General features: G+C 40.1%; 1 protein-coding gene across 1 annotated transcript; it reads left to right on the plus strand.

Moving 5' to 3' along the window:
* The first annotated feature begins 7,505 nt into the window (after positions 1–7,505).
* Positions 7,506–22,986, plus strand: kcnk5a (potassium channel, subfamily K, member 5a). The gene is made up of 5 exons (XM_031733438.2): positions 7,506–8,058; positions 18,248–18,359; positions 19,702–19,868; positions 19,998–20,166; positions 20,300–22,986. Exons 1-5 carry the CDS (start codon positions 7,873–7,875, stop codon positions 21,250–21,252), a joined length of 1,587 nt encoding a protein of 528 aa, XP_031589298.1. The 5' UTR covers positions 7,506–7,872; the 3' UTR covers positions 21,253–22,986.
* The last annotated feature ends 1,380 nt before the right edge of the window (positions 22,987–24,366 follow it).

A 24,366-nucleotide genomic window follows, 5' to 3' on the forward strand; every position in this document is an offset into this window, starting at 1 on the left:
TAAGCTCCTCAGCACATCTCTAAGGGAGAGTCAAGACACCATAAAGAGGAAGCTCATTTCTGCTTGTATCTCCAATCTAATTCATTACAAAGCAGGAACAAAAATTCAGTGCACTCATCAAAAAGTCCAGAAACCAAAGCTCAAAAAACAACAAACCACCCGGAACCATGACAGAAACTTAAAAAAGCTTAATCACCCAAGGAAGACTCAAACTTGCCACTTCTTCCTGATGAAGACACTACACACAGTCCAGACAAGAAAGATGACAGTGAAACACACAATGAGACTTAATTTATTCCAGATAGACATAAATAACATAGAAGTGTGTATATTTTTAAAAAATAAAAGAAATGATTATTATATAATGATTAAATGCGGCCTGACTGGACCTTCTTTGTGCAAACAACATTAACCTCTCTTCTAATTTCTGGATTGTTTTTTGCAGCAGTCAGTTGTAGGTTCTCTACCTTGAAGCACCTTGAGCTGAGTGTTTTTACGATTTGGTGCTATATAAATAAAACTGCATTGAATTGAACTGAAACAATTTCAACCATGTATGCAGGAAAGTTGTGCAAAAGCATGCAGTTTTTAGAAAACTGCTGAATCTGCAGATGCTCTGTCAGGCGCACAGATCAGATGACAGTTCAGCATTTTAAACAAGGTTCTCCTGTGACCTTGTGTGACCTGTCCAGGGTTTAACTTGCCTTTCATCCTGTGACAGCTAGGCTCTAGCTTAGAAAGCCAGCTAGCTTAGCTCAGTAACTGAAAAACTAGAAAATCCAACCATGTGAAAAAGCACAGAATTGTAAAATAAGGCACCATCGGTAAAAAATTCGATTTTTCCAATTAGCTGGCGTGAAGCCCGGCAAACAGCTAGCAGCTACGACACAAAGATTTAGAATTTAAGCCTTAACACAATTTAAACAGGTGAGTTAATGAGTCAGAGCAGCATGTTGGTTAGCACGGTTGCCTCGCAGCAAGAAGATCCTGGGTTTGAATCTACCATCTAGCCATTCCGTATGGAGTTTTCCTGTTCTCCCTGTGTCTGTGTGGGATGTCTCCAGGTACTCTAGCCACCTCAACTGACTCCTTTCAGTGAGACTTATATATATATATATATATATGTAGACTATATGAATATATTCTCAGCAGCAGCAGCACCCTATTCCTGCTGTTTACAGTGTCACTAGAGCGTCACTTCCCCCTCCTGAGTTCTCTGACAGTTTCGCAGAATCACTTTGAAACCGACTAAAATCTTGTTCCATGGTCTCACAAGTTTTTCCTTCAGCTACTGCCACAGCCGCTGGTTTTGGGTTTAGCACCAGAACAAGCACCAGCACGTTTGTAACCACAGTTTTGTGCAGCAGGCTTAGCATTGGAGGTGTGGACTCAATGTCCCCAGCCTCTCTCAGGGAACGCTACCTGCTACCTGATCCAACTCACCACCCGGTGATGATCCGCTGACAGCAGAGTTCCTGCAGATGGAGCACCCACACTGTGTAGCTCCTTCAGGCTAAGCCTAGCTGGGGGCCATGGGCTAAGTCCCGGCCATCAAATGATAAGTCCCTACTCCAGGCCTAGTGCCAGGGTAGGACTCCAGTAACCCTGTCTCAGGAGAGGTGTACTGGTCTCTTGGTCTTCTGGTCATCACAGGTCTGGTCCCTCAACCAGGACTTATTTGCCATGGGAGACCTTACCCAGATGCAAATTGCCAGCATAGCAATGACAAACATTACTATTAGTATATGATTGCAATATTAACTGGAGTGGGTAAACATAAATACGTGAGAAAATGTGCTGCCTCTGCCTCTCTATAGAGAACATGCAGGTTCCACATCGTGTCCTTCAAAGGTATAAAAACATTTTATTTGTTTGGGTTTTTAGATTTTACCACTTCAAAAATAAAAAATTCCACTACAGCCACAAACAGTTATGTACTATAAGTGTCTCTGAAGATAGCCACTGTGTACCTGAACCTGTTTGACAGGTGTGGCCTGTATACTGTATGTCCTCAGGGTGTGTGGAAAGATACTGTTAATCAGAGTAATATGTGCCAGACATGCAAATAAAGTGAAGGTGAAGAAGAAACTACTGTAAAAATGACTAAATGACCACACTCAGTCACTTGAAGGCTAAAGGTAACATGTGTCAGTGTCCAGATATGAACTGCTTAAATGTTTGCTCAAGCGATGCGCTCTGTTTTCTTTGTCGATACTGAGAGGAGCAAAGATCAAACAAAGGAACCCTTATCCTGTCTGTTCTGTTTCAGCCGAACAGACAGAGATAGCAGGGTTTATTATCATTATATGTGGGTCTGGAGTTTGCTTTAAAGGTTGAAAGATGAAAAAATTACACCAATTAGACTTTTCAAAATCACTGCTGGGCTATTTAATGTAAAATTAACAAAATATGAATAAAGCTCCTGCCAGACATCCTCAGAATTAGCTGGGGTGTTGTGGTAAAGTAGCTTTTACCTTCATTATATTAAGGCCACTATAATATGGGTGTTTGTAGTATTTTTTAACAATATAGAGCCTTTCATAAATACAGGAGACATGTCAGAGTTGCAGTAGGATACTTGCACCAGTTTAACGGTGTTGAGGTACCCTGGATGTTTTGTATGTTTTCTGATTCAAAAAGTATATTTTATGCATTATAGCCTTCATAAATGCAGCTTGCAGCTGTGAATCTGAGAAACAAAATTGGTGTTCACATGTTTTATTTAATAGTTTGACATGCAATCCTATGAAAAAGAACGTTTTCACATATCTGCACATAGTCGTGAAAAACTAAGTAAACCCTTTCTGCTTGCATGGGGAACTAAGAGAGCAGCAGCCAGGTGTTGCCAATCAGATATACTTAATTAGTAATCAGCAGATAGGAGCACCTCTATAAAAGCAGACGTTTTGGTAGTTTGCTGATGTGGAGTATTCAGGTGTATCTTAGCACAATGCCACAGAAGAGGATGTACATACAAATGCATAATGTCAAGCCATGCAATACTCAGAGAAACTGCAAACAGCCCAAGAATACATCTCAGACTGCAGGTCTCAGTTAGCGTGTTAATGTTAAAGTTTGTGACAGTACAATTAGAAACAGACCGAACAAGTATGAGTTGTTTGGAAAGGTTTGCAAGAGTAAGCCTCCTTTCTTCACAAAAACATGGCAGCATAGCTTAAGTTTGCAAAGTTATATCTAAACAAACCACAAGACTTCTGGAAAAATCTCCTTTGGACAAACAAGACCAAAGTGGAGATGTCTGGTAAAAACCAAACACAGCATATCAGCACAAACAACTTATACCAACTGTCAGCAAGCACAGTGGTGGAGGGTTGATGATCTAGGCTTGTTTGACCTGAGCACGTTCGGTCGACCGATTCAACCACGAATGCTGCTGTATATCAAAGTATATAAAGGGCCAATGACACCAAGCACAGCAGCAAATCCACAACACAATGGCTGACAAAGAAATAAATCAAGGTGTTGAAATGGCCCATAGTCCAGATCTGAACCCAACTGAACTGTTGTGACCTTAAGAGAGCTGTGAAAAAACAAATGCCCACATTAAACTGACGCAAGAAGAAGAGTAGGCCAAAATTCCCCCAAACTGATGGGAGCAACTTATAAAGCCAAACAGAAATTGATAATTTCAGCTTATTCCTATGAAAGGTGGCTCTACAAGCTTTTGAATCATTGTTTTTCACATGACTGCATCATATCAATCAAGACCTTTTTCAAAGTCACTGAAAAGAGATGGCTAACTAAGTGTCGTCTTGATCCCTGAACATTTCACGTGGTTAGTTCCTGCACTCGTTTCTTACTGTGATTAAGTATTGAAGGCTCAAAAAATGCCCCAAAACGCACTAGGATGACCTGCAGCTCTGAAATTCTTAATCAAGATCAACAGTGTTTCTGGCATGGTCAAATGTTACCGAGCTTGTGATAAAAACACTACAAGTTTTTAACTTATACTGAGTATATGAGTTCAGCTTGAATGAATTTAAGGTATTGCATCAGGATCAGTCATGTACTGCTAGCCTTGGGCTTTTTTTCCTTGAGTGTGTTTGGTTTTATGCTCTAGCAAGTACAAGTTAGGTATAAACTGAGTTTATTTTTAGGTTGCTTGACTCACAGTCACATTTTTGTGAGCTCTGCTTTCTGCAGTAAAAAGTAAAAATTGTTTTAGAGTAGGACATATTAAGTTTCCTAACATAACAGTTGTATTCAGAGCTGCACAAAATGATTGACAAACCTATCCATAGCTCATTTTGTCATTGCATAACACTTGAAAGTGTGGGAAACATCTGGCTGGCTACACAGCTTTGTGCATGTTGGCAGTGCAAGTGTTAACCTGTTTGATTTCTATATCCAAGAAATGAAATATAGTAATAAGTAGCAGAAAAAAACACCTTCATCATGTCAAAGAATGTCACTGACATTTTACATTAACACACCACACACTTAAACTAATTATACACAAGAGCGTCCTTCTTTAAAATATTTAGGTTCACTCCAAAACAGTAATTTTCCATGTTGCAAGACAGAGTCCTCGTTTTATGTCTTTACGCTGTGCTGGCGCTTTTTCCTAGAGGTGAGTGTCCAGTCACCTCCTGGAAAAATTGCAAATAAAGACCATGAGTATGCCAAAGATGCATTCAGACCCATTTTGTTTTCAGTAGTTTATAAAGTTTATTTCAACCAGAACTGACTGCATATTTGAAACATGCCAAAACAGGCCTACATAGGCATAGTCATGGTGTAAAACGAAAATCAAATTGCATCAGATTTGAGATAATTTTGTAGCAGCACTAAAAAAAAACAACTCCCAAAACCAGAGTCTTCTGGTTTTACAGCGAGGCAGCAGAGGAGCTCACTTTTAAATCATAGCACACCACATTTAAGACGTCTACAAATTTCATGCTTTTCTTGCCCCTGGTGCAAAGAAATAACATTGAATAACCAACACTAGAAAGAAGAAACCCCACATTAGGGGTTGTGGCTTCGATTTTAGAGCCAAGCATGCATCTCCAGAGCTGAAAAATGAAGCAACTGAGTTGCATACTTTAATGAATGACAGATTAAAAAAATACAAATGAAGTGTAAAAGTTGGGTCTGCGGTTGCTAAATAATTCACTCCAACACTAGCCCAACCACCCACCAAATGTGGATTTTTTTAGTGCTTAAAAAATGGAAAATATTAATTTTGTGCACATGGAGATGGCATAAAAATAAGGATGTGATTTGTATTCCAGAACATGCATTTCAACTATTTCAAACACTGCCCTTTTGCAAAATTGATAGCCTGTGGGGGAGATCATTCATCAGTTTCTGTATTTTATAAAGGTTTGGGGTGAATATTTAAGTCTATGGTATCGTGACAGAAAGCTTATTTAACTTGAACTTGAACTTTATTGCATCGCTTGCCCCTGTCGTGACAATTACATCAAACTATCCATGTAAATTTCCACCAAACTGTCTGTATAAGTGGAATAAACAAGTAATCTTTGACTGGACTGAATGTAGGCATAGATAGTGAGCCAAATAATATTATAACAAAGGCCACTTTAAGTGTCTTCAAAAAGGTATTTTCTTATTCTTATTATTAATATTACTTATTCTCATTGTTATTACGAATTCTGGCTCTTTTTCAAGGTTACCACTGAAACCAATTGACAACTTTTATTTTGAAGGCAAAGTGCCTGTATCTGTCATAGTGTAGTGCAAGGGCGTAGATTTGGTTTTGGCATTGGTGGGGACGGATGATTCAACCACCGAACCCTGCCCTGTTTCTTTTTTTTCCCTTTTTGTCTTTGCTTCTTGATTAAAAAAAAAAAAAAGGAGAAATATACTTGCCTACATGAACCAACAAGTCATCATCCAATTTCACCTGTGATCTTGTATCACCATTACTCTCTGAGCTTTGTGTTGGTTCTTCTGTCACCTGACAAATAGGACATACATGACAATAAGAATAAAATGGGGAGCTGCTTTAGTGTGTCTGTCAATTTGTGCAGGTCTTGACTCATCAGTAATGTTTGTAGGGTGAGTGCATTTTTAATACAATTTGTGCAAACTGCACTACAAGGTGGAATATTTGCAAAATCACGACTACCTCATGATATTTTGTCTCAAAAATTAACCCTATGAATATGTCAGCACCATTAGGATGAAATTATTGTCTCACCAACATTTTAACGTTATAATTTTAACAGCCTCTGTAAACTAATATCCTGGCTTACTTGAGGCTGCCGTTTTCTCTGACAGTTTCAATCAAAATTAGAAATGCTACTCTGGGAGACTGAGTTAACTAATAGTGCTGCCTGTTGAGCAGTTAGTTTCCAAAACACGTTATTCATGGTTACATACAATTTTAGACCAAAGCCTAGCATAGCCTGCAACATTATTATGACGGACACATTTTATGAGTGAACTTGACTTTAAGTGACTTACAGGTTTCTTTGAAAAATATTTTTTTATATCCAGGTTCTTCCTTTTTGCTGCCATCCTCCTCTCCTCCTTGCAGGTCCTCGCAGCGCAGGGTTGCCGCTGTTAAAACTAAACAGAGCTCCCTGAAAGGCACAGCCAATCACATTGGCCATATTTGTCACATGAGGTAGGACTCCAGTAGAGAATGTAATTTAACCCTTTCTGCACTGCTAGGTGAATGAGACGTTGACAGATCGTTTTTTTTCTTTCTATCAGGTTTGTTTTTCTTTACTCGAAGAGTTCAAATTATTGGTGGGGACAATTCAATAATCGCTGGATATTGGTGGGGACATGTCCCATGCCAAATCTACGCCCTTGGTGTAGTGAAACCTAATGTGAAGAATCTGATCCCATTCAGAAATTCTAAAACTAAGACATTTACTGTTTATTTTTATTTTATTTGAGTTTGTTTTCCAAGCGCACAGTGTTGTTTTAATTAATGGTTAATTGTTATTTTTTAGCATAATTTTGAATTGAATTGAATTAATTTACTTTTATTTAGTTTACTATAATAACCGTGGGAACAAGCTGACTTCACCACTCTGAATTGTACCACATTCAGAGTCCAAAGCAACCAGAACAGAAAGGCCCTGCCTGGGTTTGAATCTTCTAGGTGTTTTGGTGCTTACCACAATAAAATGTATGAGGTATTTGAGGCATTGCCACAAGTAGGACAATGAAAACAGGAAACGCCTACTAAATTAACATTAAACAAATAAAAGAAAATACATAATAACCTGACTATGAATAAAACCAACTGCGTGAGGACCTGGGGCTGCACGAGACCCTGAAAATCAGACCCAGCCAGACTTTTTCTACACCAATTTTCCACATTAATTTCCTGTGGGGCCCCTTCCTGTCTTGCTCTTGGCCACCCTGTTACAAAAAAAGAAGAAAAAACGTGGAAACGCCCCTGCTCTGGTGATCTCTTAAAAATGTAAATTATTTTTGACTGAAGCTTCTGCGATTTAAAGAGGTTGTGATGTGTAAATGGTCTTCAGCAGTGCACCTGTAGCAAAGGGAAAAAAACGGAAAGAAGGAAGCGGATTTCAGAGTGGCGCACTCGTGGGCGGTGCTCGGTCCAGTTGTTCTTCATTTGCAGTCTGCGGCTCTCAGCGCTCAGTTTACCTCTGGTTGCGCACGTGGACACATTACTACTGCAGCTCCACGCGCGCGCACGCTCAACGAGGTTTTTGAAACGCTTTTAAAGGCTTTCCCTGTCCGCAGCCCGATGCTGTCAGCTGTTCTTTCTGGGAAAATTTTGGGAAACTTGCAGAGTATGAACTCTGCATAGCCTCGGTTCCTGCTCTTATCTGCCCCCTCCTCCCTCCCTCCCTCTGTCTTTCTACCCCGTCCCGCGCGCTCTCCGAGCCTTTGTGCAGAAGTATGGTAGATAAAGGTCCCTTGTTGACTTCTGCCATCATTTTTTACCTGTCCATCGGGGCAGCCATTTTTCAGGTCCTAGAGGAGCCCAACTGGGACCAGGCTGTGAAGCAGTACAATGCCCAGAAGGACAAAATACTGGAGAAATATCCGTGCTTGTCCGGGGGGGATTTGGACATAATATTAGAGGTATGGACATCTTCATTCAGAAGTTTCATTTTGTGTTTCACAGCTGCACGAAAATAACTTCCTGTTTAGTTTTACTGGAAGGGGGTGACACTTGAGTGTTTATTGAGCCCCAGCTGGTCTGTAAGCTTTTACGACACAAACCTCCTGGTCTGATTAATCAGCTGCTGTCAGACTCTGGCTCCACTTTTTGGCACAGTTTACTCCAATATATAAATCCACTACTAAACGGTGCCTATTTTTAGTCCTTTTTAAAACATAAATTAACAAATTCCCACGAGAAATTGATGCAGGGAAAAAGCTTAACAGAAGAGGTTCCTTAGCTTCAACTGTTTACCTGCCCCCCGTCTTAGAATTTACAGCGCCAGAACTCATGTGATAATTATCATCAAACCGTCTTATTATCTTTGCTGGCGTCCTGCTGTCCATGACTAATGATTAGGATAATTATTTTATTACTTGTAAACTTGACAGTGTATCTAAAGCAGTGATTATGTGGGTGTGGACGTCCTAATCTGTGACCTCAGATCTTAAAATCTGCAGAACTTGTTGTTCCATTTACACTTTCTTGTCACGGTGGCAGTTTCTTTACCAGTAAAGCGGGGACACTGACCTCTGTGGTTTCCCCGTCAGCACTGAATGACCACAATATGTCAACAATCCTGTAATTTTTATGTTTGCCCCACACCATGCTGTTTGTTCGTTTACTTCGACTGTCAGTTTTATGACCTTTCGGTTTCCATTTGTTGAATCTGAACTTGGAGGGAAATCCTACACCGGAGAAGAAGAGTGCTGAAACAAACTCTTTGGCCCATATTTGCAGTTTTCTAGCTTCCTTGAATCAGCCAAAGATCCAACTTTATCAGTTAAAATGGCTTTTTCATTAATTGCATTTGATCCCCCAAAACTTGTAATAACCCATGCTCAGCCAGCATGGGTTATAAGACTGAACTCCTGCCCCTCATGAGAACAGCAAGGCAGCTGGGCAGGGGTTGATGGTGAGCTGAAGCCACCAACTGACACCTTTTCTTGGCATGCCTGGGTAACAGACCCCTGACAATACCTCCCAGTGTTAATAGTCCTTCCACAGGATCACCTGCAGAAACGCGCTTCTTCTAGAAGGATCTTGATGACCAAAGCTTCTCCTTTTGTCATCTTGATACTTTAGCTGAGCTAAACTGTGAATGAATTTGTGCTGTGTGAAAATGAATGCTTGACGTATTTGTTTTATATCATTACATGCTTTATCATAATCCATAGCTGTCATATTTGGGACACATTCAGGCAACTCGTGGCACTTTCAGCTCTGTTTCAGTGCTGGAAAGAGGTGCAAAGGCCTGATGCAGCCCGAGTGCCAACACACCCAACATGTGGCCCATATAATCTCTCAGATTGATTCAGCGTTGGGAGCATCAGTAAAGGCCAAAGAATACTCTCACATTTGGGCCAAGCATTCATTGCTTTCTGGGACGCATCAGAGAAAGGAGAGAAGCCTCACCATCTGCCAGAGGTGAAATTTTAGATGTTATCTGGGTATCTGGGTCCTGTTTCTCACATTTTGCACTTGGAACATGTCTCAACCTGTTTCTACCCCCCACCCCTTTTTTTGCAACCAGTATTGGGGGGATTTACCGCCCCACCCCCCTGTCTCCTCCTTCTGCTTCTTTGTGTTTAGACAGCTGAAAGAGTCTCAAACAGCCAAAACCCCTGAAGCAGCCAAATCTGCATATGAATGTAGTTGAGAATAATATGGCTGAGAGATTTTGGCAATTTCCCTTTCAGCAGCAGCTGCTGCTATAAATCAGCTGAGAGTGAGAAGTTTAGTTGGTGTTAGTAGCTGCTCAGCTGCAGTAGAAAGGGCTCCTTCTTCTGTTTTCTCCCTGAAGTCCAAGGCAACATGATGTTGGGGGGGAGGGCTCAAAAGATCACATTGACATGTTCCCCCAGCTGCGCAGACAGTTGTTCTCCTCTAGTGGTGTTATGTTTCCTCTGTTGCAGTTTCGTGAAACACCTGCTGCAACAGCATTACAGTCGGTTTAATAAAAAGAATCTTTTTAAGAAGCAGATTCTATTAGATTTCCACTGTGGAAACTCTGCCCAGCTCGTTAACGATTAAATCAAATGTAAGCAAGCTTAACGAGAGACGGTAACACTCTTGTAAAAGTTCTGTTTTATTAACAAGGAGTTTTACTATTAACTGCAGGAGCCTTGAAGTGGTCACAGTTTGCAGATTGGATTTTATGGCCCATCAATGTTGGCTCTTGAGAGGCTGCTAAAAGTTCAGCGGGGGGGGGACGGGTGAACATTATCTCTCCCGCAAAAACGATGGAAGTTTGCTGAAAGCAGTAGCTGTTATAAGAGAAGTGGAAGCTGTGTGCTTTGTTTCAGCCCAGAATAAACAAGAGGAGGAGGAGGAGGCATTTACACATGCAGGTATTAAAGTGTTCTGAGCTACCTTTGCAGCAAGAGGTGTTTTATTTGCTTGGGTTTGGTTTTTACCTTTAAGCCATTATGGCACAAATACAAGCACATTTTGTTGTATCCTTCATCACCACTATACACTAATCTCGTAAGAGAAAAGCTGTACTACATTTAGCTAGTAGCTAATTTCCATGTGTAGTCCTTCAGGAGGAGGCCCTGCTAGGGCCGTAACACCGGTGCACGCAATATTAAATAATTGTTTAAGTTTTTTTTTTTTTTTTGTTTTGTTTTGTTTTTTTTTTTTAAATTTTATTTTTAAAGTGTGATGCATGTTCTTGGTCTGAAAACTGGCGTCACCAGTGAAGCCAGTGCCGTGTGTTTGACCAGCATTCTTTCTAATGGCCACCAGGGGGCTAACTTTTGGGTGTAAACAAAAATCAGATTGTACGAAAGTCTGGGAAAATGAGCCTACTGCTCTCTGTGTCTACGACCTCAGCAAACAATGAATCTACAGGCTCGATCCCAAGTATGAAGTCTTATGCAATACAACATATTAATTTAGATCCCATTGTTGTCAAGAGGATGTGATTTATGGCAGTGCTAACTTGAGATTGACAGTTTGCTACCATATGAATACCTTTTAGTTTGCCAGGCAGGTTTTATGTACAGTCTGCAGATTTTACCAGTTACATAATCATTATCCTGCCTATCATATACACAGAGATAGCTACTCGATCACTTCAAACTGTACTATGTAGCACAACAGGTAACAATTTGAGGCCTTTTCTTTTTAGCCTTTTGAAAAATCAAGAAGTTAGCCATTTGTATGTGACGTCTCTTGGAAGAAAATGTATCTGGAGATGAAATCATCCAGACTGGAATGGCTTTGGTGTTACGTCATATTTTTAGAAGTCTGACATTACTCAGAAGCCTCTAAATAATTTGCTAAGAAGTACAGCTCAGTTGTTACTCCCGCTGGCATGAGTAAAATAAACTGACACTAAAAATCTGACTCCCCACAGTCCCCCCCCCCAAAAAGAGGAAAAAAACAAAACAAAAAAGAAAACCCACTCAAACTGTGAGTGGTTAGAATTCTGCACTAAAATGACTTTAAAAGATCTTGGAAAAAGGTTTCCACTTCCTGAAAATGCGAGTGAATTATAGGATTTTTGTTTGTGTCAATGACTCGCTCCAGACAAACATACAAATTGTAGTGCTTGTATCCTCTGATTATCTGCTGCGTTACCAGGTCAACCTTCAGTCTAAGGTGGGATTATGCTCTGTTGTAGACATGGACGACTGCAGATAACCAGACCAGTGGTCGCTCTTTGAAGTCCACTTGAAGAATGCATGTGTAGTTGGTGCTTTAAAGTGCAGTCTCTCCACAGATGAGTCTGTGGAGTTCTAAAAGAAACTGGCAGGCACGCAGCCATCCACACTAGCAGATTCACTCATGTATTTTAAGATTTAAGTATTTTTGAGTCTCTGATGGAAAGTTTCTTCTCCTCCAGGGTTTGTTTTTTTTTTTCTTGCTAAGAACATCAGAATTTGTTATTTTTTTGTCTTTCTTGAACTTTAAAGTAACAAATTTGAGTCTGAACAAGACGTTTGTAGTGCTTTCACATGTTTGGCAAGAAATTCAAAAGAAGCAGAAAAGAGAAGTTGCTCTCTGTTTTTGGGGACAGCTTATTTTGTCATGCGCCTAGAAATGTTGTCCACCGGTCACTGACGTGTGACAACCAAGACTTAATTCCTCATTTTGGAAAGTGAAGAAATAACATGGTGTGCCCTGTAAGTTTGTGCAGGGTGTAGGTGACTCTCTTAAGGTGCTCTTCAAGACTTGTTAGAAAAACTCATACATCAGTCTCCAGCAGGTTAAACTGAGCTGAATCACAATTAAAGCCTGGATTGTTCTCCCTCATGGGTGAGCACATGATTAGTTGTAGACACTGATCTAAAGGAGCCTTGAGTCTTAAGTATTTGTACATTTTCAAGTGTGACATAAAGTTGGTAGTTGTTTGCGCTGACTAACATTAGGGCCACAAATATGGAGCACAGACTCCATTCAAAAACAAAATCTAAACATGTGATTATCTAGCGATCTAACAAATACAGTATTCATTCTCTAATGAAGCACAGCATCATGACATCTCGTGGAAATGGGATCTTTTTATTTGTGTACATGGACAGAGGTGCCGGCGGGACCCAATTTTATAGTATGCACAAACAGAGTGCGATTCATGCCTTTTACTTTCTACAAAGTACCACTAACTTTACCAATACACAATCATAAAACTCAGATCAGCTTAACCAATACAACAGAGGAGGATTTCCCCAGCTGGCAGCAGTCATCATCAAAACAATTTAATCAGTTTAATGATTTCTTTGAGCTGTTGATATTTTGTTAATAACAAAAAAATAGAATTAGGTGGTTTGAATTCATTTGGGATTTTCTCTAATACACTCATACTTACAGACATGCTAATATCTGGTTAAATGTCCACATAGTTGCACCTCTGATGCTTCTGGTAGCCATCAATGAGCTTTTGAAGTCTTTAAAATTACCATGATATTCATGCACATGAGTGTATGTACACTTCTGAGCACAACTCTATGAAGCATCACTGTTGTTGCACTAAAATGCTGCTGCAGCTGACTTTGTGAATCCGAACGCCTCAGCATCAGATGCATCTGTCGAGATGCGCGTTAATGTCACAAAGATCATGATGGTTGCAGCACCAATTTCTGCAGATTCTCAGCAAAGTCTTCAAAAATCTGGCGTCTTTTTAATTGCAGTCAAATACACAGGGCTCGCAAGGATTACCTGAATATACGCTGACCTTATTTATTTTTTTATCTTTGGCCATGTTTAATATGAAAACCTGTCATTTCACCAGGATATCTGAGTTCAACAGGAATTTGTACATTAGATTTTAAGGGTTGTGTTGTGCAGTAATAGCATGGGAAACCCTGCTGAAGCAAGGATTAGATAATCTGTAGCGTTTATCCAGATATCGGCACATACTATACCATGTCTGTACATGCTGATTCAGCATTTAGGTCAGTGCAGCCTCCCTCCAGATAAGGCCTGTTTGCTCTGAATCTACAATGAGCCTGGTTTAATTTACTTAAATACTAATAAACTCAAAATAAATTGGATAATAAAGAACATGCTGTGGTGTCAGTAAAGCAAGCCTGTGCTTCATGTGATGGTAACAGCCTAATTCAAAGCAACCACTCACAAATCTTGGTTTCACCATCTTGGATATAAAATCGTTTCACTTTTAGAGCTGGCTTAAAATTTTACTCCCCTTTTTATACATTCATTAAATCCATGAAAAAGATGGATAGTCCTTTTTTTATTATTTTGTTTCTCTTTACTGCTACTTCATTTACTGTAAAAAGTTTGAAGACATTGCAGATCTAACTTTTTGTTGTCGATGTTTCCTCATGCTTGGATCTTTGGTTCTAGTACATGCAGTCAGATGTCAGTACTGTTACCCAGATGCATTGTTTGCAGCTTATCCGCCTCTTCATCAGAAATCAATACATAATGACACAGAAGAGCTTCAGTTTCTTCATTGATTGCAGCTCAATCAGGGCTTTTGTACACCGCTGTTTGGTTCTGTTGTACTGAAAGTGGAAAAACGCAGAAGAGCTGGAGTGGTATGTTGAGCTGCCGGCTGTCCTTTTTTAACTGTTATTTTTCTTATCAGTGTCCTGCAGCAGAGTGCTAAACCTTCAGTTAGTTAAACAGAAATAAAAGGAGCTTTTAGTAGAGGAGTGAACTATGTTCTGTCATGCGATGTGTGTGTGATGATGAGTGTTGGTGTTGGGCTGGGTTGTTTGTTTTTACTTTTTTTGTGATACAGTAGTGTAATTTGAAATATTTAAGGATTTCATCTGTCTTTTCAGTGGACAAGATTGTAGCTCTGAATTACAAACAAAAAACTGGCACATTGTGAAAACTTGAGACACAGAATTATGCTCTTCTCTAATTTTGGTAGAACAGATAACTGGTCTGAGAACTTGAAGTGAGAGACACAAATGGTACAAATGGTAATGTTAGTTATTTGTATATTGTGATGTAAAACGATCCACTCTAATGCTTCCAATAGTTCTGTCATTAAAGTGAAGGTGTAGTTGCTCATTACAGAAAGTGCTTGTTTGCACATAACTCAGTTACTTTCAGTTGAACTGGAGTTAAATACAGACTTATTACAGTCATCAGCTCAAGATGCATTAACATAAAGCTGCCTTTTATTGCATTTTTTTTTTTTTTTTTTTTTTATTGAGGTGGAGTTGTTTCACTCCTTTTGGGTGTTCGGGGGCTGGATAAGGTTAGTCCATGGGATGATTCTGGGCAATGTGTGTCTGCCATGGTTTTTGTTTGTTTGTTTTTTATGTGAAAACGATTCTGGCATCATTGCAAGGGGGGGGTTTGTTTGTTTGTTTTTCCTCTCATTTTGTGAATGAGGCAGTGGGGAGAGGGGTTGCACACAGATCTCCATTTGGAAGATTTGAAGAGATTGCTTAACTCCACAACAGTTAAATTTGTTTGCTTATTAATTAGAGAAAGAACAGTGTTTGATTCTGACGTAACTAAAAGTGTGCCATTCAGAAGTCCTCACATAAAACTTTATCATGTTACAGAGGCGTTAAAGCATGTTAAACCTGCTTAAAGTTACGAGCGTCTTGCTGTCATTAATGTTATAGTCCGGTAATGCAGTGAAGTCTTTGTGTGGTTCATTTTATTGAAAGCAGCATTTTATTCATTTTCCCTCCTCATTTAATTTGTCATGTGCTCTGTGTGCAAATTGGGAAAAATGCAGTTTGCTTAACAAGATTTGCCAAATTTCTTTTTATTTTACTTTTTTTTTTTTTTTTTTAAATGGCTTTTTAATAATTCACCAAAACTAATTTATGCATTCAGAGATAAACATTTTATAAATTAACTTTACATTCTATGGTCACTTTATTTGCTAAATGAGCTGCCCAGCAGGAGTTTAATGTGTGTGGTTTGGCTACTGTTTGGACAGTGGCAGACATGTGATGAAGCCAGTTTAACAGCTTCCTCCTGAGCTTGTTTGTTGTTTGTCCGTTTTGACACAAACCCACTTTTTTGTGCTTTTTGCTCATTCCTCGTGTTCATTAGTGACCCGAGGTGGCCTCTGCCTGACCTTTTAACCTTTCATGGACCTTTAGCTCTGCAGAGCTTGTTCGAGAGAGTTTAGTTGTGGCAAAACAAGATATTTGAAGACTTGCATTTTCAGTCTGCCTTAGTTTTAGATGTCATCACATTTTCCGTTTGACTGACATACACCGAGGGTATGTGGTTCTTGCTTCCATGAGTCAGCCTTCACTGTGCTCTCATTCTATTCTTGTGACTCAGTAGCTTTGTATGTGCTAAACTTGTGCCACTTATATCTGCCAGACAGACCGTGAACATCTTCAGATCTTCTGTATAAGGCGAGAATGAGGCGAAGAGTTGCAAACACAGAGACCAGACCCAAGACATTTGTTTTCCCCAGAGCAAATAAATGTTAAACTCGTGGGGTCATACGAGTTTCACATCAGTTTCAGAGTAATGAACGAATCGCTTATTATTTATCGCCTCATCTTGAGATTAAATATCCACTATGATTTCCAGAAAGTTAGCTGTGTTATTAGAAATGCCATCACTCTGCATTAAAGCAGCCCAAGCTACCGAAATCTGACACAGAACAAAAGCCAGACAGGTTTTTCAGGTCAAAAAAGTGCATTGCTCAGATCAGAGCCATGTTTGTTGTGCATATTAGATTGCTTGACAGATTCTTGGAGAGCCATCATCATCTAGAAAATGACACGTTATATCTGTATCTAAATTTAAGGTTAAACCGACCTTTGCTGGCCAAGTGAATGGAGTGTATTAAAAAAATGCACCTATGACACAGCCTTTGAAAAGATTAGTGAGTGAGTAGTGCTGTGGAACAAAGCACCTATGCGGGAGTCTCTGTTACACTTTCTAACATGATTCACATGCCTGGTAAGCTAGCTAATACCATGTGTTTTTCCCATCTGTTTATTTAGAGGCTGCAAAGCATCCTTCATCTTATTCCGGTTCCTCGGTTTGCTGGTTTCGGTGCCACCTCCTGTTTTGTTCACTGAGAGAGGAGATCGGTACATAGACATCTCTCCACCCTGGCAGTTTGCGTAATAGCTTTTTAACATGTGTTAAAACGTTCCAGTTTTTTGCCGACAGTGCAGCAGCCAGCGATTGGTGATATGTTTGCGCAAGCATGGATGTGCAATGCGTACAAGAATAACCTTTTTAGGGATCCTTTTGATTGTGGGGGAAAAAGTGGACAAAACTGAAAGAAAAATGGAACACAGTAGTCGCACATGAGTATATGTGTACAGCTCTCCACTCAAGGTCAGCAAAACAAAAAGGAAGAATGATTAAATTAGTATATTTTAATACGTGCCAAAAATATGCCCGACTGTAGACTTGACCAAACATTGTTTATATCCAGCCAGCTGTAAAATGTTTAAAGCCATTGTTTTAAAATGTATCATACCTATACTGTTTATCTGTGACATATATTCTAAAAATCCTCTTAGATCCTAAACTCTTTTTCCTACCTCTAACCAAGAGGAGTTTGATACAGCACGACATTTTCTTTCTTTTATGCAGGTAGATTATTCTCTAAGTTAGATGCTTGCTCTGATCATCGGGTACATGCAGTTGCAGTTCCTGTAATCAGTTTTATGCAAGCAAAATTTAAGCCTCAACATGGCCAATAAGTAGTTTACCTCATGCATATAAATGTAAGCAGTCATTAGATGCGCTGGGTTGCTGGGAGGATTGGCAAAAGTGCGTAAGCGAACAGCAAACGACTGAGGTTTTTCCTCTTTAATTTCTAGTCATGGATTGAAAACAAACTTGGTCATCACCGCTGTCATCCTAAAGCCCAACAGTCCAACTGTGTTGTTTCAGAAGACAAAAGACTGGCCTCCCCATGTTCTGGTAATTACAGAGGAGAATTGTAACAGGCCTGTTATTATTAGAGAACCAAGCATCTTTCAGGACTTGAGGGCTTATGTGAATTTTGCCAACGCCTGCACATTTCCCCCCTTTTCAGCCCTCAGGGAGAGAGAGCGTGGGGTAGTGCATTGTCCCGGCACACATGGTCGGGTGTTTGCTAATTCCCAGGAGGAAAAATTCAGTTTTTGTTGTGGCTGCGGATGGACACGTATGGTTGGGGATGATTGATTAAGCGCCTTTTGCCTCATCATCTGGATTTCAAAATGTCATTGAAAGAGTTGGCTGACATATTCCACACACAACATGGTTAAACCGGGTTTTGGGGTCTTGGGAAAAGGAAAAACAGTCCAACAAAAGAACTGCTTTCAAACTACCTGATCTTTTTAATGCTGCATAATCATGCGATTATGAAATGGGTGTTTAGGTTTGCAGTGCCTGTCTTCCTGTTTCTCTACCAAAGTAAGCAGAGGGTTAGACTACAAAGCCCTCAGGTTAGAGAAGAGTCTCAAGGGTGCCAGAGTGACGTTTCAGCTCGTCAGTAGTACTCTAGATACTATCGGCATATCACAGGAAGGATGTGCTAGAAGAAACGCAGGTTGTGCAGGATGCACTTCCTGTGTTCTTGTACTGAGCTTGGTGGAATCTTTTCTAAATGCTAATTGATGGCACCCCTTTGTTCTATCTTTAATTCTCTCTAAGACAAAGTCCAGCCTTTTCTCATGTGCAGTCTTTGTTTATTGTCCCCAGGTGGTGTCAGATGCTGCAGGCCAAGGGGTCACAATAACAGGCAATAAGACTTTCAATAACTGGAACTGGCCAAATGCCGTCATCTTTGCCGCCACAGTTATCACCACCATCGGTAAGTTCTTCTGGATGTTTGACAGCTGGATTTATGAAACTGATGCAGGATCACTTTAGGTCTGGGCTCTTGGTTGTTTTTGTATTTTAAATGTCTTTATATTTACACTCAAATTTAATCTTAAAGGAGCACAGTGTAAACTCAGAGGACAGTTATTAATGCCACCTCATTTGTATCAGTCAAAGCGACGAGATATACAGTCTGTCCTGTTTGCAGTGCATGTCATGCAACCACTTAGAGACCGAGCTGAGTATCAGCATATTGATGGCAGAGTTTACTTGGACAAGGTGAAGCTACTGATCTCAGATAGCTACATAATCACAAATCTAAGTAACAGATTGGTGGGTAACTGTTTTACTGTAGAAAGCCAATTTTAGTTGTATTTCTTTGTTTTGTGCCGTTGCATGATTTCCAAAATCAGTACTGTAGAGTTAAATATTAATGTAATTTGGCAAACTAGTCAACTAGTGTTTCCACTCGGATATGCTTTGTTGCTGGTGATAACGTGAGCCAGCTAACTTTAGGTGACTGCAAAATGGGCAGCTGAGTTGGTAGGGCGTATGCTCGCTAACATTTTAGCAACATCTGTGTTTTTAGTTTTTTGTCCTTTTAAGGAGTTTGTGTTGTCCTGGGAGCTGAATGTTTGTTCGCATGTGTGATTAGTGGAGTGTTGCTCACTGTTGAAGCTGTAAGTGGAAGAGACACTTGGGAACAAACCTAAAAGCTTCACATCCTTTGGATTCCATTACACAGAATTTAGTCCAAAAGTTCTTGGAGGCAATGGAGAGAGTTGCAATCCATTCAGATGTGAACAGTAAAATAGTTTATTGCTTGAAAGTAACATTACATCATGCATTTTTATACGTTTCAACAGTGTGCTTATCTTCAAATTGTAAGAGATGCTCAAGTGGCTTCTCGGTGTCTTTTATAACTTGCTCACCTCTAATGTAGGAATCTCAAATCCTCTTAAATTATCTACGCATGCCGCATTGAATGGCCTCTTGTTTTCTGATCAACGCAGGACATTTCAGGGAGTAGTCAGGAACCAATAGGTCGTCCAAATGTAAGCATGCTGTTAGGAATGATAATAAAACTAAATTCAAAGATAACTGAGAAGAACAAATTATTTATAAATGAGCCGACAGGAGTATCAGATGTTGTAACTCTGACGGTAGTCCGTCAACATAGTTTTGCAGTTTTGGTCATGAGCCACTTATTTGTATAATACAATGGAGTTGTGTTTTTTTTTTTTTTTTTTTTTTTCTCTCTCTCTCTCTCTCTCTCTCTCTCTCTCTCTCTCTCTCTCTCTCTCTCTCTCTCTCTCTCTCTTTTTTTTTTTCAGGCTATGGGAACATTTCCCCCAAAACATCAGCAGGACGCGTGTTTTGCATTTTCTACGGCCTGTTTGGTGTGCCTTTGTGTCTTACCTGGATCAGTGAATTGGGGAAGTTCTTTGGCGGTAGAGCCAAGCACCTGGGCCTATTTTTAACCAAAAAAGGCCTATCACTGGTAAGCTGATACTCCTTTTTTTTTTTTCCTCACTCCCTTCTTTAATTTCTTTGAAAAGTATCTTAATCTATTGTTCAGCTGAAGTAACTTTCTTTTTTTTTCTTTTTTTTTTTTTTTTCCTTCCTCCAGAGGAAATCTCAGTTTACTTGCACGGCTATCTTTCTTCTTTGGGGTGTCCTGATCCATTTAGTCCTCCCGCCTTTAGTCTTCATGTCTCAAGAGGGTTGGACTTACATTGATGGCTTGTACTTCTCATTTGTTACCTTGACCACAATTGGATTTGGGGACATGGTGGCAGGTAAGCTGTCTTCTAAAATGTAGACAGTTAAGTTAGTTTAGTAAAAGGTGCTTCTTGATGTCCTTGAACCTTTTAAATTTCCTGCACTTACAACTTCAATGCAAATCACTCACACTGTTCTTTGTCCCTGCAGGTGTGGATCCAAACAAACAATATCCACCTCTGTATCGTTACTTTGTGGAGGTTTGGATTTATCTAGGCTTGGCCTGGCTTTCTTTGTTCTTTAACTGGAAAGTTCGGATGGTGATTGAAGCCCACAAAGCCCTGAAGAAACGCCGCAAGCTGCGCAAGCTATCTCTCGAAGAGCTCCGCCACTACAAAGAGTCTAACAAAGTTTCCCCTAGTTCTCCTCCCACTCCGAACGATGTCAACATTTTCAGCTTCTTGTCCAAGAGGAAGGAAGGCTACAATGACCTGATTAAACAGATTGGCAACAAAAAAGATGGCAACAAAAAAGATGGCAGCAAAACGGTCAGTAAATCTAAAGAGATCAGTCGCTCGAGGAGTTGCAACGATGCGCCCATGTTTAACGGCCATACCATCCTCAGCCTGGACCGCTCGCCACGTCAAAAGAGGCGCTATAGCTTTAGTGACCGCGTCACCGTTGCCTTTTCTAAGTCTAAGAACTACCTCTTGGGCTCAGACAATGGTTTACTGCTAAAGGAAGACCAGGTGGAGGGTGACCTAGAACTAAACCATGATCAAATGTTTGAGAACCAGCTTGACAAGGATGTGAATCTGGAGAACGGAGGAGAGAGAGAAAGTGTATCAGGCGGTCACAGGGCGTGGGACTCCAAGGAGTACCACTCTCTAACGTTCCAAAATGCCAACATCACCTTTATCGACGAGGAGAACTTCCTCAGCAATAACTCTGAGGAGCTGGAGGAGGAGGAGGAGGAGGACGACGACGATTCTAAAGCAAAACTCTCAATCACCACGTGCGACGAAAACATTGAGATGAACTCCAAGGAGGAGCAAAGCTCCGAGTCCGAAGGATCTGTCTTCACGAGTGACGGTTCAGAACACAGCCACTCGTACGAGAAACTGGTAGAGGAATATGTAAAGGAGGAAAACACAGACTCCTGACACGTGAAGGCAACACACGTGAAGCATTGTAATGTGAAGCGTTTGAGAGGAAAGTTCCATTGCACTTTGAAGGGGTCTGATCATGAGAAGTCAAGATCAAATTTAAAATCAAACTTTTGAGCACGTGTCCTTTGTCATGCTGAATCTGAACTGCAAAGTACGTGACACATAACCCCAGGAGTATTTAACGACTGATCTGTTTCTTTGTTTTATACGGTTTGAAAAACTATAAGCAACATTTTATTGTCATGTCCAAAGAACCAAGTATTTCTTTTTGTTTTTTTTCTACTTTCACATGGGATTTCTTCTGATTTCCTGTAGTTTCGTGTATTTATAATCACCATATTGGTGTTTTTTGTTTTGTTTTTAAATATATTTATTCAAATGAAGGAAAGGGTAGCTTTTATTCAGTGGCTACGTGGGTTTATGTTTCCCGTTGCACAATTCCACCAAGTGAGGATAGACCAAAGTTCATCCCAGTGCACATTGTTCTTTTTATAATCTGAGCCAAGCATGTCTTAAAGAAATGAAGGGCCGAATCTTATTGCTGTGTCTGAGATTTCAATTTATTTTGACTGTAAGAAACAGAGTTGTGACTGTACTCTATGCAACACACGCGTCCTAGAACAAACCTCTTCGTGAACAGACTCCAAACTTGTGAAGTTGTGGGGCGGTGTTGTGGTTTTGTGCACATCTGTTCGAAGCCTCCTTAGGCATTTGCTTCCTAAGCTTGATATTTTGACTTGGGATGGCGCTGCCTGCCTGGAACAAGCCTTTAACAGTGAAAACATTCCTCCTTACCACTCTTACTCGATTTTTATTTGCCATGTAAATATTGGCTGAAGGCCCGTCAGTAGCCTCAAACATGGCTCGGGCTCAGGACGCGGCCTTGCTACTCATGTTTGCCTTCGGGGGGCTCGCACTGCCGTCAATGATTGAAGTGCCACTTGTGAAAGGGAGCCAAGGTTAACTCGGAGCAGATCGATCCTCTTTGACGCATGTTTCAGTCGTGCCTGCACAGGCCTGTAACTTGTTGATGTCTGATGCGTTTCAGCCTGAATTATTTCTGCCTTTTTTGCACGTGAACTGGCACACAAACTTGAAACAGTATTATGGTAAAATGGCAGAGATCCAGTGCCACAGAGGGCTACTTTAAATCTAAAGCGAACTAAATTTAGTAAAGTTGATTAAAACACATAAAACACACTAAAACGTTTTTTCTTTTGTTATTTTTCCTCATGTGAACATGCAAACTGCCTTGCAGGTGACCGCCATCACCTGATATGGCTTTAAATCCACTGTGAAGCAGAGGATGAACAACACTGTAACATCTGTTGAATGTGACTCACTGAAAAGTTCTTTCACTGGGTGAAAGAAGGCGAGGAAATAAGTTCTGCTTCCTCGCTTGTGTTTCATCAGAGCCACTTCTTTTTTTTTTCACGTGTTTTTCAAGATGTGTTAGTGCAGCATTGGTACGTGTGTGTGTGTGTGTGTGTGTGTGTGCGTGTGTAGACTGAATTTCTAGCAAAAAATGATTACTTAAGAACAGGTTGGGTAGGTTTAAGGCCATTGTTCATTGTTTCCTTCTTAATGTTGCTCCGTGGTGTAATAAAACTCCATTATATTCATCTGTAAGTTTCTTTTTGTTATTAAGTTATTCATGTTTTTGTGTAAATTTTGTATATGAGTTCTGAACAAAACTGTATATTTCGTTAAAAATAAATACTTAATGAAATCTTTTGAGGTTTGTTTTTTTTTCTCCATTTATCTGACAGTTACTGCACTGATGTAATTCTTTTCCAGTGGTGGAGGTATGGGGTAGCTCTTGGTTCATGGAAGGCCGTGGCCATGCATCATAACTGAAAGAGGGAGGCGGGGGGTACATTTTGGTGCAGATATTTTAAGTTTTTGAATGTGTAACTTTTCACTGCCCTTCATGTTTTAATTGAAGGGCATTTCCTCTGCACAGTAGTTATACACAGTTAAGTTGTCTGTAAATTGTGCTACATTTGTAAACCCTATTTGCACATATAAGGAAAAACAGTTGGATACACCAAATATCCTTTCCATCTCTACCTGCATTCCAAATGTTGTAGACGTGGGTGGTTTAGGGGGTTAAATAGTACTGTATTTTTTGTGTATGCCACCCAAAAATGCCCACAAATCTATCCTGGTCACCCCACTGTTCTTTTCCTGCTCATACCATGATTACCTGGCTTGGTCTCAGATGGTTTCCTCACATCTTCATGTCTCAGCTCTTTTGAGTCACACCACAATAGACGAACAGTGTTTTTTAAAACAGTGCTGTTGTAAAATTTTGGCAACCATAACATGCAGGTTAGGTATAGCTAAAAATAAAATAAAGCACTTTGTGCTTGGTGACGCTTGCTCGACTAAATGTACTTTAGAGGGCAAGTTATTTAAAAAATAATTACCCCTATGTATTTATGAGAGAAGTTGAAATTTTGTATTAATGTTCTTTTATACTTCAGCAAGCCATATTAATTCCCAGATGAGTTCCAGTATTCCCACTTCCATGAATGACAAAATCAAACTGGATGGTGAATCCTCAATGAATTGAATGCTTCCATATTTGCAGACACTAAATTCCACGGATGGCATCATTTCACTGACGAGCGACTGTGTAATCTGCCATTTTCCATGTTGTAACAATTGCATACCAGTTGTAGCTCAAGCCTAAATATAAACGGGTCAGAGATCTACAGCATTTTGTGTTGCATGCTGCAAAATTTGGACATTTAAACATGCGAGTCTGGGCATTGACTTACTTTTGGAGCCAGCCTCAAGTGGCCATTAGAGGGAAAAGTCCAGCTTTTGGCATTGTGCACCCACCATAGCTTTCTTCTTCTGTTATTTATCTACACTAAGAGCAAAAAAATGCATTGCAAACATGTTTTTAACACTATCTCTGCTATGCAGCCCCAGAGGTTGTGTAGCACACAGACTATCCATTAAAGTGGACCTATTTTTTTTTTTCCCCCTCTCAACACCTAATTTATGGAGTGAGTCAAGGACACTCAGTAGTTCCAACCACTTTCTGTTGTATCTTATGATAGTGAGAGCCAGTCGATCAGAAGAAAGTTGGCTTAAAAG

This window comes from Oreochromis aureus, linkage group 19, assembly GCF_013358895.1.
Source record: "Oreochromis aureus strain Israel breed Guangdong linkage group 19, ZZ_aureus, whole genome shotgun sequence".
Classification (NCBI taxonomy): domain Eukaryota; kingdom Metazoa; phylum Chordata; class Actinopteri; order Cichliformes; family Cichlidae; genus Oreochromis; species Oreochromis aureus.

What these genes read in the sequence shown, in the direction of transcription:
- kcnk5a (XM_031733438.2), top strand. Translation starts at nt 7,873, where the DNA reads ATGGTAGATAAAGGTCCCTTGTTGACTTCTGCCATCATTTTTTACCTG. An exon ending in CACAGTTATCACCACCATCG is followed by an intron (nt 18,360 to 19,701) that starts GTAAGTTCTTCT and finishes TTTTTTTTTCAG; the next exon opens with GCTATGGGAACATTTCCCCC. An exon ending in ATTTGGGGACATGGTGGCAG is followed by an intron (nt 20,167 to 20,299) that starts GTAAGCTGTCTT and finishes TTGTCCCTGCAG; the next exon opens with GTGTGGATCCAAACAAACAA.